This window comes from Rhinatrema bivittatum, chromosome 4, assembly GCF_901001135.1.
Source record: "Rhinatrema bivittatum chromosome 4, aRhiBiv1.1, whole genome shotgun sequence".
NCBI classification, from domain to species: domain Eukaryota; kingdom Metazoa; phylum Chordata; class Amphibia; order Gymnophiona; family Rhinatrematidae; genus Rhinatrema; species Rhinatrema bivittatum.
Window position 1 is genome coordinate 457,966,826 of NC_042618.1, and position 15,371 is coordinate 457,982,196.

At 43.7% G+C, this 15,371-nt stretch overlaps 1 protein-coding gene across 1 annotated transcript in view; it reads right to left on the bottom strand.

Annotated features, from left to right (window-relative positions):
- Positions 1 to 15,371, bottom strand: part of OTOGL (otogelin like) — a 205,429-nt gene that overhangs the window by 174,484 nt on the left and 15,574 nt on the right. Inside the window, exons 11-16 of the mRNA XM_029597118.1 lie at positions 9,030 to 9,136; positions 7,780 to 7,905; positions 7,340 to 7,448; positions 6,943 to 6,989; positions 5,880 to 6,025; positions 5,052 to 5,175 (exon numbers count right to left, since the gene is read on the bottom strand). Of these exons, the coding sequence (XP_029452978.1) occupies positions 5,052 to 5,175; positions 5,880 to 6,025; positions 6,943 to 6,989; positions 7,340 to 7,448; positions 7,780 to 7,905; positions 9,030 to 9,136 (659 nt within the window). The remainder of the gene's footprint in view (positions 1 to 5,051; positions 5,176 to 5,879; positions 6,026 to 6,942; positions 6,990 to 7,339; positions 7,449 to 7,779; positions 7,906 to 9,029; positions 9,137 to 15,371) is intronic.

The window sequence follows — 15,371 nt, forward strand, 5'->3', positions numbered from 1 at the left end:
CATACGTTCATTTGTGTGCCATTATGCACACACTTCATGTTGATTTTGAGTTTTCTGTCCTCTTAAATCAAATTGATCACCCTAACTATGATATCTTTCACTTCCCCAGACACAAACATAAAGGTGGGGGTCTATTAAAAATCTGTAAAAATAGAACTTAAACTTAAACCCTACAAAGCTGAGATTAACCCTCCCTACGAGGTGGCAATTCTAAAATCACCACAACTAAACATTGGTTCGGTCTATTGCCCACCTGGACCACTCCAAAAAGACTGTTCACCTCTAATCGAAATTTTCACTAAAGCGTTTCCAGCTCCTGAATCAACTCTAATCATAGGGGACTTTAACCTACATGTAGACAACATACCTAAAATCACATGTGAAATCTTTCTAGATACTCATAAAGCAGGACACATCCTTGACCTAATTTTCACCACTCATAATAACTGCATAATCAATTGCACTCACAACATAGTACCCTGGCCAGATCACCAACTAATTAAAGCAGAAATAACCCTCCGCACCACATAGCAAACAAACTCACATAATAATCAATCTTAAACATATAGAAAAAAGATAGAACCAAAATTACTTGAAGAAACAATTAAAAATAAAATAACTGATTTTGATCATGATAATGCCTCCTTATCTTTTGAATCATCAATGAAATAGCCAATATCCTATGCCCAATCCAGGAAAAAGCATTCCAGAATGAAGGCAATACAGCTAAACAAACAAACAAACCTTGGTATAGCGAACATAAGAACCTAAGGCTTGCCATACTGGGTCAGACCAAGGGTCCATCAAGCCCAGTATCCTGTTTCCAACAGTGGCCAATCCAAGCCACCTGGCAAGTACCTAAACATTAGATAAATCACAAGCTACTATTGCTTATTAATTACCATCATAGCAGTTTCTGGACTTTTTCCTCTAGGGAAGACACAAGAGAGAGCTAGGAAGACACTAGGAAGAGCTAAGACACACTAAACAGACTCTGAGAAAATCTGAAAAGCAATGGCGGAAATGCCAATCTATGGAATCCTAATAAAAATCCCTATTAACAAAATACCGTGATCAAATCAATAAAGCAAAAAAAGACTTCTGCAATGAATATGCCACTTCTCTGTTAAATAAAATCAATACGTTAAAAACACAATTCTCCACCTGCTTACCATCACAAGAGCCTGAAGAAAAAATGGGCAAGCAAAATGGAACACATTCGACCCAGTACCTAAACTTGAAATAAACCAAATCATTACAAAAATCCAGCCTGCTATTCATCCACTGGACCCAAATCCTGCAAGTTCCCTGAAAACAGTACACAGCGTAATCACTCCAACAATCACAACCACTCGCTGGCAGAAGGATGGATCCCCGCTAGTGCAAAACAAGCTGTGATTAAACCAATCCTAAAAAATAAAACTGGCAGAATCTATGATTGGGACAATTATTGACCAATATCCAACCTGCCTTTCATCGCTAAAGTCCTAGAAAAAGCAGTGTTATCACAATTAGAGAACCACCTATAAGACAATAATATATATACCGAAACCAATTCGGATTCAGAAAAAATCACTCAACCGAAACCCTACTCATCTCCCTAGCTGACCCTGTACTAAAAGGATTTGACAACAACGAATCATATATCCTAGTACTAATTGATCTAACAGCAGCCTTCGACACAGTTGACTATACCCTGCTATGCCACCAGATGAGAAAAATTGTAATAGATGGACCTGGTAACAAATGGTTCTCTTCCTTCCTAGAAGATAGGACATTCCAAGTCAAACTGGGTAATCAAATTTCTGACACCCTCCCAATCGATACAGTTGTCCCCCAGGGTTCAGCGTTCTCAGCTACACTATTCAACATTTATTTGCTGTCTCTATGTGCATTACTAGCAAATCTAGGAATCAACTTCTTCCTATATGCAGACGACATACAATTTTATATCCCTCTTGACAAAACATTTGAAAAAATTGTGTCAACATACATGAAAGCAATACAACAAAAACTTTCTCAACTGAAACTAAATCTAACCCCCCCAAAAAACTGAAATAGTGTGGTTAATGAGAAATACCACAATAATCAAACCGCCAGAACTAGACCTGGGAATTTTTAGCCTTACTCCCTCAGATCAAGCACGGGACCTAGGAATACAGATCAATGAGAACTTCACAATGAAAAAGCATATAAGCAAATTAATTAAAACAGGATACTCCAAGCTGAGAATATTACATCGGCTGAAACCATTACTAACAATTCAGTACTTCTGTACTGTCTTAGATTACTGCAACTCCCTATTACTAGGTCTTCCTGCAGGACTATTAAAACTACTACACTTACTACAAAATGCCTCTGCTAGACTGTTACTAGGGACAAGGAGATTTGACCACATCACCCCCTCACTGATAGCACTGCACTGGCTTCCCGTACAATCCAGAATTCATTATAAAGTGTTCACAATAATTTTTAATATCATCAACAACATTAACCCATAATTAATAGGAGTGACACTTCAACCATACACACCGCAGAGAGCCCTAAGATTGCAAAACAAAGAACTTCTACAACATGGAGCACAGACCTAACTCAAATAAGAGACTGAATGTTTTCCATAGCAGGTCCCAAGTTGTGGAACTCTCTTCCAGAGTCATTACGTCTGATAACAGAAAGAAAGAGTTTCAAACATGAACTGAAAAGGGAGCTCTTTAGAAATGCATATGATTTAACGTAAAACATTACATTCACGGTCAGTAACAGAGACAATATTAGTACAGTGAGCAATAAATACTGAACGATGTAAAGTGTAATGATAGTAGAATTGTATTTACTGTTGTGTTGTCCTAGAAAATGTATGAATATGATCTAGAATACATATTTGCTGTTGTGTTAACCTAAAATATGACTGTTGACCCAGAATGTGAATTTTGACCAAGAATACGAATGCTGATTTTGTAAACTGTTGTGATCTTCTTTTGGAACGATTGTATATAAAACGCCTAAATATATAAATAAATATAGACCATCCAACATCTCCCAGATGAATAAAGGACAACTGTGAGGAGTATCAGTGATGAGCATTATGGACAGTAGGGCTTAATGTGTAGACCAACATGAAGTGGAACTGTGGTTGGGGGAGGTAACATGGAGCAGGACTAGAGCCAAGTTTGACTAGTGCAAAGGGACAAGACCAGGCCTAGATGTGAAAACTGTCTCTAAAACACATGCACTCTCTCAAACACACACACACACACACACCTAAATGCACTCTTCAGACTCTTAATCTGCTTGATGAGCACTGGTGGATGAAGTAGAGCACTGGGGTTGGAGGATAACTGGGTAAGGAGGAGAAGGCATATAGAGAGAACTGTCCCCTTTCTCTCTAATATCCTCCTTTACTCTTCTCTGCTAATCCTGATCCTCCATCCTCTGACCTCCTTGAATCCACCAGTGGCCCTCATTCCCCCCCCCCCCCCCTGCTCCTGTTCCCTGCAATACAGGAGGAGAACGAGGTGAGGGTGAGGGACAACAGGAGGAGAGGAGCTGGATTAGGGAGCAGAGTGGCTGTTCTCTGCTGTTTCTGCTCCAGGCTCACCCCTCTTCTTCTCTTCCCTGCAGGCTGCCTGGAGGGGAGGGGGAAGGGCTGGGGAACAACACCCCTGCTGCTCTGCCTCATAAACCTGAAAAGAAGGGCCAGAACTGTGTTCCATCCCATTCCCCGACAAATTAAACCCTGATGAATAGTAGCAACCAGGTCACAGAGTTTGGAGCACAAACAGAAACAAATGTGTGACAAAGTGCCCAAAACAACAATATGTAAATCTAATCTGAATTTGTACAGAAAATTATGATCCCAGTTCAATGAAATATGGGTGCAGAGTAGAGATGTGAATCGGAACCGGAATTGGTTCAGATTCCGGTTCCGATTTACATGTGGGGTTTTTTTCATTGGGCCCGATCGCGGTTTTGTTTATCGGCTGCGCCCGAGCCGATAAACAAAAAACCCACCCCGACCCTTTAAAACTAATCCCTTTGCTTCCCCCATCCTCCCGACCCCCCAAAAAACATTTTACAGGTACCTAGTGGTCCAGTGAGGGTCCCAGGAGCGATCTCCCGCTCTCGGGCCGTCGGCTGCCACTGATCAAAATGGCGCTGATGGCCTTTGCCTTTACTATGTGACAGGGTATCCGTGCCATTGGCCAGTCCCTGTCACATGGAGGGAGCACTGGACAACCGGCGCCATCTTTAAAAATGGCGCGGGCCATCCAGTGCTCCTACCACGTGACAGGGGCCGGCCAATGGCACGGATACCCTGTAAAATGTTTTTGGGGGGGCCGGGAGGGTGGGGGAAGCAAAGGGATTAGTTTTAAAGGGTCGGGGTGGGTTTAGGGGTTATTTTTGTGTGCTGTTTTTCCCGCCCTCCCCCAAAACGATAAGAGAACCCACACGATCAATATCGTGGGGTTTTCCTATCGTTTCGGGGGAGCCCCTGATTTCTGACAATTTTGAAAATATCGACAATATTTTCAATCATCCGAAGCCCAATTCACATCCCTAGTGCAGAGCATCTCTGGGGAAGAAGCATTCATTACATTTGCTCAACGGGTCTTACATCCCTGGTCAGTCATGACAATTAATGAAGGTCTAAATGAACAATGAAGGGCTTTAGTTTCAAATAAGCAGCCTGGATTTACCCATAGGTAATGTAGGGAATTGCCTATGGCACCAAATTTTAAAGGCGCCATCCTATCCCACTACCAGTGGTAGTCCAGAGCTTCAAGCACATTAGCAAGGAGCTAGAGGGTGCAATGCCCGTAACAGAAACAAAGTCAGCAATGGACCCAAAAACTGGCCTTTGAAAATTGCTAAAATATATGCTATTCAATTGTCAATAGATTTTCCCTGCATTAAATGCACTTAACGTGAGTAAATGGGCTTTTGAAAATTGCTATGACAGCATGTTACATTTACATTTTCTTTGAAAATTACCCTGTGTCTTTCCATAGTATATGTGCAGTGTTGTACCATGATACGCATGCATTTCTTACCGTTAGGATAAAAGCCTTGATAAGGACCAAACTGCACTTTGCCTCCCCTTGTTAGAGTCACTTGTTTGTTCACATCATCATTCAGCACCAGTGTTATTGACTGGATGCAGGCATGGTCAAGGTTCTGAGGGAAGAAATCCATGTTTAGTTTTGCTTGGCAGAGGGTGGCATTTGGAACAAAAATATGGGAATTATTTTCAAACAGCCCACATGAGGAAGTTGGACTTGCGTGCATTAGTCCGCTTTGAAAATTATCCCACCCAATCTAGCACCCCGCACAAGTTACACCTGCGAAAACAGCAACACAAGTTACCCCTGAAAGTTTATGGCAATACACTTTCAAATCCAAAGGTATCCATGTAAATCCAAACTCCTCCTCAGCTCCGTCCCTAGGAATCCGTCCACTCAGCAAAGGTAAACTTCGCTGTAAATAGGATTCATGTGCATAGCTTTACCTGCATATCAGGCAGGCAGTTATGTAAAAGGCCATTTCTGCACATAAAACACTGTGATTACCCGCAGCAGATTTTGAAAATGATCCTCCCAAGAGTGAGTTTCCTCAGAAGTCAAAAGGAAAATCCCACTTCCCCCCCCCGCCCCATAATCCAATGGGGCATAAAAATGCAAATTACTTCTTTAACATGCTGGCCCCCACTATAGTGCTCCTTGCTGTTCTCTTGGGGACCATCATAAGGCAGAGGTACACAGCAGGGCTATAAAAGAGTTCACATTGGAGTCCCAGTTTCCAGGCCAATACTCGGTCTTTGGACTAAACTGGTCATTCCCCCCCCCCTCCCCCGCAAGAAGGCAGAAGGAAACGGCACTTACCCGACCACAGGGGCTCTTTTGTAACGTGAGTGTGAATTTCTCTTTTCCGGTGCCTTTTACTAGAATGTACTGGCACATGCCGAGAAACGTAAAATAACGGCCGTCAAAAGTGGTGAAATGAGAATCGCCTATAACCGAACATTCAGCTTGAAAGAAAGAAGAAAATTCAGGTCAGCCGCCATCTAAATGGGAAGAGAGTCCCGGTACACAGCCCAATACAATACCTTGCGCTGTTTAACCTGCGGTTGGACGTGCGTTTTGGAGGCACGTCCACAACCCCTTGTACCGTAAGGGGTTTAGCGCATCCAAAACGCCTTAAACTATAAGGGGTTTAGTGCGCCAAAACGTGTGTCCAACCCCTCCCCTAAACTAATAGCCCTCATCACATGCAAATGCATGTGGATGAGGCTATTAGCTATTCGCACCAGACACATTAAAAATGCGTGCCCGATCCGCACATTTTTACGCTCAGAAATTAACGGCAGCTCAGAGCAGGCATTCATTTCTGAGCAGCCCAAAAACGTGTACAGAAAAGCAGAGAATACTGCTTTTCTGTACAGCCTCCGACTTAATATCGTGGTGATATTAAGTCAGAGGAACCAAAGGTTTAAAAATAAAAATAAAAAAAGCGTGCTGGTGGTCAGGTTAGGAAAAGGGTCGCTCTATTGCTAGAACTGAGCGTCCCATTTTCCTAACCCGCTGACAGTCACCTCTCCTGGGCGTCCGCTGCCGAGGAGACGCTAAGGGTGCACAATTGTCCCTAGCGCCTCCTTTTTAGCGCGACACCCCTCATTTAAATATTGCATCGCTTGCCCAGTAGAGGTGGCTGGGCCCGTGTTAGGAAAGCGGGCGCTCGGCACGGAGCACCCATTTTCCGTGCGTCTTTATTGTATTGGCCTGACAGTGTGCACAGCAAAATTATTGGTGCCAATTGCCTCCTGAAGTTCCATGATGCTTTGCTAATATCTTGTTGCTAATTAGACAAATACGCTAAATGTGCTTTGTGCTAATGCTAGCAGGCAGCAATACATTTCTACTAACAATGTGGATTATGAAAATTTACCTGGACAGTCATGCTTGGTGCAGTTCCAGATACCACCAATACAAACACTAAAGACAGAAAAAGAGGTCATGCAAGCTTTCAAATATTTTCTGACACAAGAATGCAGATGAAATAATTATGACAATGCAGGCTTCCCACATCTCAGCTCAGGGATCCCCACAGCCAGTCGGGTTTTCAGGGAAAACACAGTGAATATGCATGAAATGTATTTGCCCACATTGGAGACCACGTATGTGCAAATTTATCTCATGCATATTCATTGCGGATAACCAACTGATTGCAGGGTCGTGAAGACAATTTTGGGAAGCATTATGCTAACAGCTGCTTTTAGAAAGATTATTTAGAGACAGTTAAACAGAATGATAAACAAGGGAATAGGCCAGTGAAGGCCACGTACCACATGCTACATTCCTGTTCAATCTTGGAGCCTACCGGATAGGCTGTCCCATGATAGATGCAGGGGCAACTGGCTACAGAGACGCAAGTTCCATTATCCATAATCAGACCTATTTAACAAATGAATGCAGCAAAGAGGTGAAAAATAAGAACAAAAGGATGGTTCCCTGATCTTTAGTACAGAAATCTCCCTATTGGGTTATGCGGCACACCATTGGGGCACTGGGGCACATAAACAGTATTTCTGTTAATAATAAGCCATAATGAGGCAGGCGTGATTAGTGAGCATTAAAATAATTACCCAAAGGTAAGCATTGAACTCAATGAGTTTACTTCTAATTTCAAATAAACTGTCATTGATCTGTTTATGGTGCCTTCCTTACTCTACTGTCACAATGGTATGTAAATATTTTTTTTAAAAACTGGAAATGATGTGCTTACCATCTGGACAATAACAGCCATCGAGGCAATGAAGGTTGCTCCCGAGACACTCTTTCTCGAAAGTACAGGTTGGGGGGCAGCAGCTAATGCAATCCCGATGGACGAAATTATCTTCACACTTTTCGGCTGCAACATCGTGACAGAAAGGACAGCAGCGGTAAGACTGATGCATCCCAGCCCATAGTTTATTCCCAGCTGAACTGCAAATGCATTTCAGTAAACACAGCAGAAACCTGGAAGCAGGCTGCAGAGCCGGTAAGTCTTTCAAAACATACCATGAGAGGTCAGTCAGTGCTAAATTGAAAATGTCCTTTAGCAAAGGACTATAACTAAATGAACTGTTGTACAAATTAACTTATTCGGTAAACTTTAGCACGGTACTGGCACGCATAAATTCCCATTATAAAATGCTATGCTGCATGACATTGCTGCTATGCATTGTTTTAATTAGAAGGGATGATTCCATAGGGAACAATAACTTCCTGTTTTGTTAAAGAGCATCACACCATCGCAGCCAAGTTAAGAAATACTATACGAGCTTTGCCACTGCGTGTCACTCTTGCACCATGTACCTTAAAGAGAAAAGTAGACATGGTATAAAGCAGTGGCTCTCAACCTTCTTCTCAACGGACGCCTATCCTGAGGGAGCCAGAATCAAGACTCTGACTCAGCCGCTATGGCAAAATCAGAGAACCCATAAGAAAAAAAACCCAACAGAACCTATAAAGCAAAAATGTACGAGCTTTTTCCTGCTTCACAGCGTGAATGTTGTTAAAGAATAACTCTTTAAAATGTTCAGATGCTATCATAATCACATCTGTCAAGCTGTTTCTAGTTTAGTTAATGTCAGCAATATCCAGACTGACTATCTTGTGCTTTACTCCTGATTTTCCTAATGGGGCTATAAGAAGTGACCAAATGGAACATCCACTAGGACCCATTGAGTGTGAACTACTGATGTAATGATGAATACCCAATGAGCAGTGGGCCTCAGCCATGGACAGCTTCAACAGTCATTCCCAAGAACAATATGTGTTGATCAGCTAAAATTCAGCAGATCACAGTCAGGACCAATAAGATCAGCCGCTGGAAGATAGCTGGAGGGATCCTTTTAATTTTTTTAAAATTATTTTATTGGGGGTTTTTTGCATTCATTAATACATAGTTAAAAGCAATGTATCAACCATCAGACCACCAACTCTCTTTACTTGAATGGTAGTCACTGGATTAAGGGTATAAAAGAAACATACTGCAAGCAGGAAAGTCATCCCTCCAGTCCCTGACTGGGTAGCCTGAATGGGAGCAGGCTCTTGCATATTCGGTCACAGCACGGCAGTAAGTCTCGTCATCGTCCGCTCTGTGAAGAGGAAACAAGACCAGTAGAACAAATCCGAAATGCATCTGTCGCCTAATGTTCTTCCCTCAATGCGGCATTGTTACCCAAGAAGCCTGCCAAGCTCCAGAGACATTCATGCTCCTTTGTTAATAACTTTTTAGAAACCAGCTTAGCATGACACGGACTGCCCTCACTCCCAGAAAAAGGCAAGCCAGCAGTTGTAGGGAAAAATGAAGAAATCACAAGGCATACACATCATTAAAAACATCGTAGGCAAGAGAGACCTTTTGTACATCAAAAATTATTTTCAAATTAACCAATTAGATAATTATTTTCAAACTATGCCTTTTTTCTACCAATGATTCAGCAGCCTAGTTATAAAGTCGCTCTTGTAGTGATCAATCCTTCCAGCTCCCTTGAATTAGACTAATTAAATGAGCCTTAGAGGACAGAATGGCTTGGCACCTATACTGTAAAGCTCCAGGGAACTTCCTAAACTGACACTAAGCCATAAGACAGAAGGAGCTTTTTATAAGCAAAATAAGCCTAAATTAATGACATACCAGAGACACAAAGGGTCACATCATGCCTTAGCTGATCATGGTATTATATGGTCCTTCTAGTCAACGAAATCTGTATCGGGTTCATAATTTAGAAGTTTAAAACAGCCATCTAAATTAAAAGTTAATTTCACAGTGAAGTATATCTCACGTGCATACATTTTAGTTTGATATACATATTTCCAAGTTCCAGTTTTTATCTATACAAACTAATGGTGACATATATAGATCCTTTACAGGTGTGCATAAAACCCACAAGATTAGTCTATAGTATTCATTGTATACACCTTGGCTGCTAATAAACAGCAAGTTCTTCATATTTTATCCACATGTGCTCCAACACCTAAACATATAGTAACATAGCAATGACGGCAGAAAAAGACCAAAATGGTCCATCTAGTCTGCCCAGCAAGCTTCCCAAGGTAGTAACTGCCGCTCCATGCCGGTTAAGCTTCTTTATTTATTCCCATCCTCTAGCCTTTAGGGATCCACAGGGTTTATCCCATGCCCCTTTTTAAATCCTTCACAGTTTTAATCTTCACTACTTCCTCCAGAAGGGCATTCCAGAGGAAATACATGATGAAATATAGTAAGTTGTTCAGTGAAGGCTCATGGTAACATAATGAAGACAGCAGATAAAGACCAAAATGGTCCTTCTAGTTTGCCCAGCACGTTTTTTTTTGGATAGCAGCAACTGCCGCTCCAAGTAGGCTGCCCCAAGCCTTCGGTTAAGCGTAGTAGCAACTGCCGCTTCATGCAGACTGTCCCAAGCCTTCTGTTAAGGGTCAGGGCCGGTGGAAGCACTAGGCGAACTAGGCCTGGGCCTAGTGCACCGAGCATTAGGGAGCACCGAGCAGTGGTATACTGAGGGGAGGTCAGGGAGAGTCAAAGCGGCCGCCGGTGGACCTCATCCCACTGGTGGCTGAGCAGTGAACTACCTCTGTGCTGTGTGCCGGACACACAGCAGGAAGATCGTCAGGGCCATGGTGGAGCTCGTGTCACCACGACCCGAAGAAAAAGATCGCGTACAAATCTGCAGGTGCTCCTCCACCTTCCTGCCCGCGCGGCCCCGGAAGAAAACGTTGCCGGAGCTGCGCGGGCAGGAAGGAGGAGGATCATCAGCCGTGTGCAGAAGAGGAGCAGCATTTATAGTAATCCAAAAATCAAGAGGAGGAGGCCCGGTAGCAGGGCCGCCGCAGCAGATCCCACATTGTGGGCAGCCCGAGAAGATCAGGGCCGCTGCAGAGCCCATCCTGTGGCAACCCATGAAGAGGAGGCCCAGAGGCAAGAGAGAGGCTGAGGGCCTGTAGAGAGTGTGCATGTGTGCGTGTATGAGATGAGTTGAGAGATTGTGTGTGTATGAGATGAGTTGAGAGATTGTGTGTGAGAGTGAGTTGAGAGACTGTGTGTGGGAGTGAGGACCTGAATGTTTGCAGAGACAGCATGTGAGAGCCTCTGTGTGTGTGAGAGACAGCATGTGACAGTGAGAGCCTGTGCTTGAGCAAGACAGCATGTGGGAGTGAGGGAGAGCCTGTATGTGTGAAAGAGTCAGACAGCATGTGCCAGTGAGAGACTGTGTGTATGAATGATTGTATGAGAGAGAGCTTGTGACAGTGAGAGCCTGTGCTTGAGCAAGACAGCATGTGGGAGTGAGAGAGAGCCTGTGTGTGTGAATCAGACAGCATGTGCCAGTGAGAGACTGTGTGTGTATGAATGATTGTATGAGAGAGAACATGTGACAGTGAGAACCTGTGCTTGAGCAAGACAGCATGTGGGAGTAAGAAGAGCCTGTGTGTGTAAGACAGCATGTGCAAGAGAGAGACTGTGTGTATGAATGGTTGTATGAAAGAGAGCATATGAGAGTGAGAGCCTGTGTGTGTGTGTCTGTGAGAGAGAGAGAGAAAACATGTGAAAATGAGAACCTCACTGTGTGTTTGAGGGAAGAAGATAGATGGAGAGAAAAGAAATAGAAAAAAAAAACAATATAAAAGGAATTGGCAAAAAAATAAGAAAGGGAGGGTGGAACAAAAAAGCCTGTGACCAACCGATTAGAAAACTAAGATCAGACAGCAAAGGTAAAAAAAAAAAATACTTTTTACTGATTGGCACATGTAATCTTTGGTAATGTGCAAGAGTAGCACTTTCTCTATGCGGATCTCACAATGTACGAGATCAACATGGAGGAAGTTGAAACCCACGGGGCCTGCACAGAGGAGGCAGCAGAATGGGCTTCAGTGCCAGTAGCAGCAATCAGCGCCTCCCCAATAGCCATGCGGCAGCAGTGACAGTGGCAGCAGAGGAATGAGAGAGGCTCCAAGGTTGCTGGCAAAAGAAAGAGAGGGGGTCTGCCTTTAATGTGTGCATGTGTATGAATGGGAGACTGCCTGGGGGAGTATGTGTGTGAATGCATGGGTGCCTGCCTGAGGGTGTGTCTGTGTATGAGAATGAATGAGTGTCTCCCTGGGGTTTGTATGTATGAGAATAGGTGCCTGCCTGTGTGTGGTGTATGTGTGTATGAGAATGAATTGGTGCCTGCCTGGGGGTCTGTGTGTATGAGAATGAATGTGTGCATGCCTGGGGGATGGCAAGGGAGTGGTGTGAAAATGAATGGGAGCCTGCCTGGGGGTCAGTGTGTGTGTGTGTGTGAGTGAGAATGACTGGGAGCTTGCCTGGGTGTGTGTGTATTTGTGTGAGAATGATTGGGAGCTTGCCTGGGTGTGTGTGTTTGTGTGTATGTGAGGAAACCAGTGAGAGTGAGAACATGAGTGTGTATGAGAAAATCCAGGGGAGTAAGAGTTTGTGTGTTGGGGGTGTGTGTGTGGAGGGGGAGACAATATCTTAGAGCCTGAGAGTGTGTCAGTGTCTGTAAGAGCGAGAGGTTATGGTGGGTATAAGAGCATGAATGTGTATGTATGTGACAGTGTATGTGTGAGAGAGAATGGACATGTGAGTATGTGTGAGAGAGAGAGGATAACCTCGTAATCCTCAACAATATAAGGGTGACTGGAAATCAAGAGCTCCCACATATGGACAGCAGGAGCTTTTTAAAATCCTTATTAGTTTTAATTATTGGGTGTTATTTGATATATGTGCTATTTTGAAATATTTTATTGGTGTTTGGGAAATTGTAAAAAATGTATATGATTTTAATTAATAGAAATTCTATCAGTAGTTTTAAAATATTCTTTTATTAGTATGGTTTTACTGTTATAACTGATGCTTTATGTTTCTTGATTTTATTTGTTTTATGAGGAAAGGTGGTTCTGTTTTTCCATTGTTAATACACAGAGTCTGGCTTCTTGGGGTTTCTATTTCAGTTTTTTCTAATTTGTGCTCCTTTATTTTGTATTCTGTATTTGGTGAGGGTGTGTGACCATGATGAGAGATTCTGCTAGCATATAGTGTCTGTATAGGGATCTATAGCAATCGGGTTTGTTTTGTTTCCTCAGTAGGTGGTTTTTTGGTATTATAGGACCCAGTGTAATATTTACCCTTGCTTTTTCACAGGTAGGGTTATTGTTGTTTGAGTCCTTGGTGTTATTACTGTTATGTTATGATGGGATTGCAGTATAGATTTTGGGTGTCTTTTTTGCGGTGCTTTGTGTTAGTTCACAATGTGTCTGGCAGTGGAAGGTGTTTGTGCTGCTGTTGCTGTGAGGTGACACCAGAATTTGAAAATATCTTTTAGTATGATGAGCTGTAAGGGAAACATTCAAGCTCCATTGTTTGGGGGAATTTCAGTGGATGCACAGAGTTACAGAACTGGAGGTGCAGGATTTGTATTGACATTCTGTCCCTTCCTATATTTTCCAGACTTCACTCTCCTAGCCATATAGAATTAGTTGAATGAGGCTATCAAATAATTTTATAGTGTGAAACTGGCCAGCTTTTTAAAATTACGCAGAAGATCCTTTGGACTTTTTTATTAACACTTTTTTTTTAATAACCAATTTTAAAGCAGGATCCATGCTATAGAGCTGGGTGTGATGAAGAAATGTCATTTTGGCTCCCCCCCCCTTCCCCCCCAAAAAAAAAAATTCTTCTGTCTAGAGACGCCACTGATTTTCTGTGACCTTAAGCATTAGTACAAGAAGGATTACGGGGATATGCTGGAGAGGCACACACATGCATTGGCCCCCGGGCGCCGGAGACCCTTGGTGCACCACTGGGTGCGAGCCATATGGGGCTGCAAGCGGTGACAAAGAGGAGTGGAGATTTGGCGGGCCGCGCACAGTGCCCAACCTGCTCGCGACCCAGAAAATCACACAGTCAGCAGGTGTGATCGAGAATGAGGTAGGAGTCGGGGCCGAGACCTGGGGGTGGTGGTGCAACCCCGGGGGGGGGGGGGGGCACAAGGGAGAAGGCTCGCCTAGGGTGCCAAATCCCCTTGCACTGGCCCTGTTAAGGGTAGTAGCAACTGCTGCTCCAAGCAGGCTGCCACAAGCCTTCTGTTAAGGGTATTAACAACTAGAGATGAGCTTCGTTTTTCTGGCTCGGGTCGGGTTTTAGTTTGGGCGCTTCGTGGGAAAACTCGTTTTCCCACGGATTGTTTTCCGGCAAAAACGAAGCTGGAACCTGAACCCGAAACCGGAAAAACGAATTTAAAAAAAACCCTGAATCAGAAAAAAAATCACCCCAACCCTTCACATTTACTGTATTACAACCCCCCCACCATCCCAATCCCTCCCCAAGACTTACTAAAAGCCCTGGTGGCCCAGCGGGGTCCCGCAAGCGATCTCTCCCTCCGTGCCGTCAGGCTGTCGGGCCTGCTACGAATCAAAATGGCGCCAATGGCCCTTTGCCCTTATGATACCCCATTTGCCCTTATGATACCCCATTTCTTCATTTCCATTCTCTAGCCAACAAGGATCCTTTGTGTTTGTCCCATGCCCTTTTGAATTAAGCATTCCAAATGGCCATTACGTTGTTTCCAACCAGGGACCTCGAGATTTGAACCTGTCCTGACACCTCCTTTGCTTCAACCAGGGACTCTACCGAAGAATGAAATGAACGATTTCTAGGGATGTGCATTTGTTCGAAAAGAATGTCAAAAATGCAACAAATGCTACAAAAAATACCCAAGCATTTTAGGGAGTTTTTGTATTTGTTGCATTAAAAAAAAAGAAAACTGGCATCCTGAAGCTCTGAAAGTACCCTCCCAGCCTGCGAAAATTGGACCCGGGCTCAGCTGGGCCTCCCTGGGCCCCTCTGATCCCCATTCCCGCCATCATTGCATTTAAGAAAATGAGCTTCCTGCAGCCATGGAAGCCCCCTCAAGCCCTCCAAAAATTGAACCCAGGGAGTGGTCCTCCTGCCACCTTTTAAAATCTTCCGGGGCTGGGAACCTCCCTCCATGGCCCCCACTTAACTCCTTCCTACGGTCCTCAGAAAAATTACTAAGGGCAGGAACGAAGCCACTCACTCCTGCCCCAGCTCCAAGCACTTTAAAAAGGCGCTGTCCACCTGGAGGATGGCACCTAAGTGATGTCATTCAGAAAGCGGCCTCTGGTGCAGCTGGCACCGTGTTCTTGGCCATACAAGAAAATGCACCTGCTGTGGAGGCAGGCGCCAAAGTGACATCAGTTGGGCGTTATCAGCAGACAGCGCCATTTTTAAAGTTCATAAGAACATAAAAACATTTGTTGCATTTTTTTTACATAAGAACATAAATTCCTCCCCTTATCTTTCTACTCTGC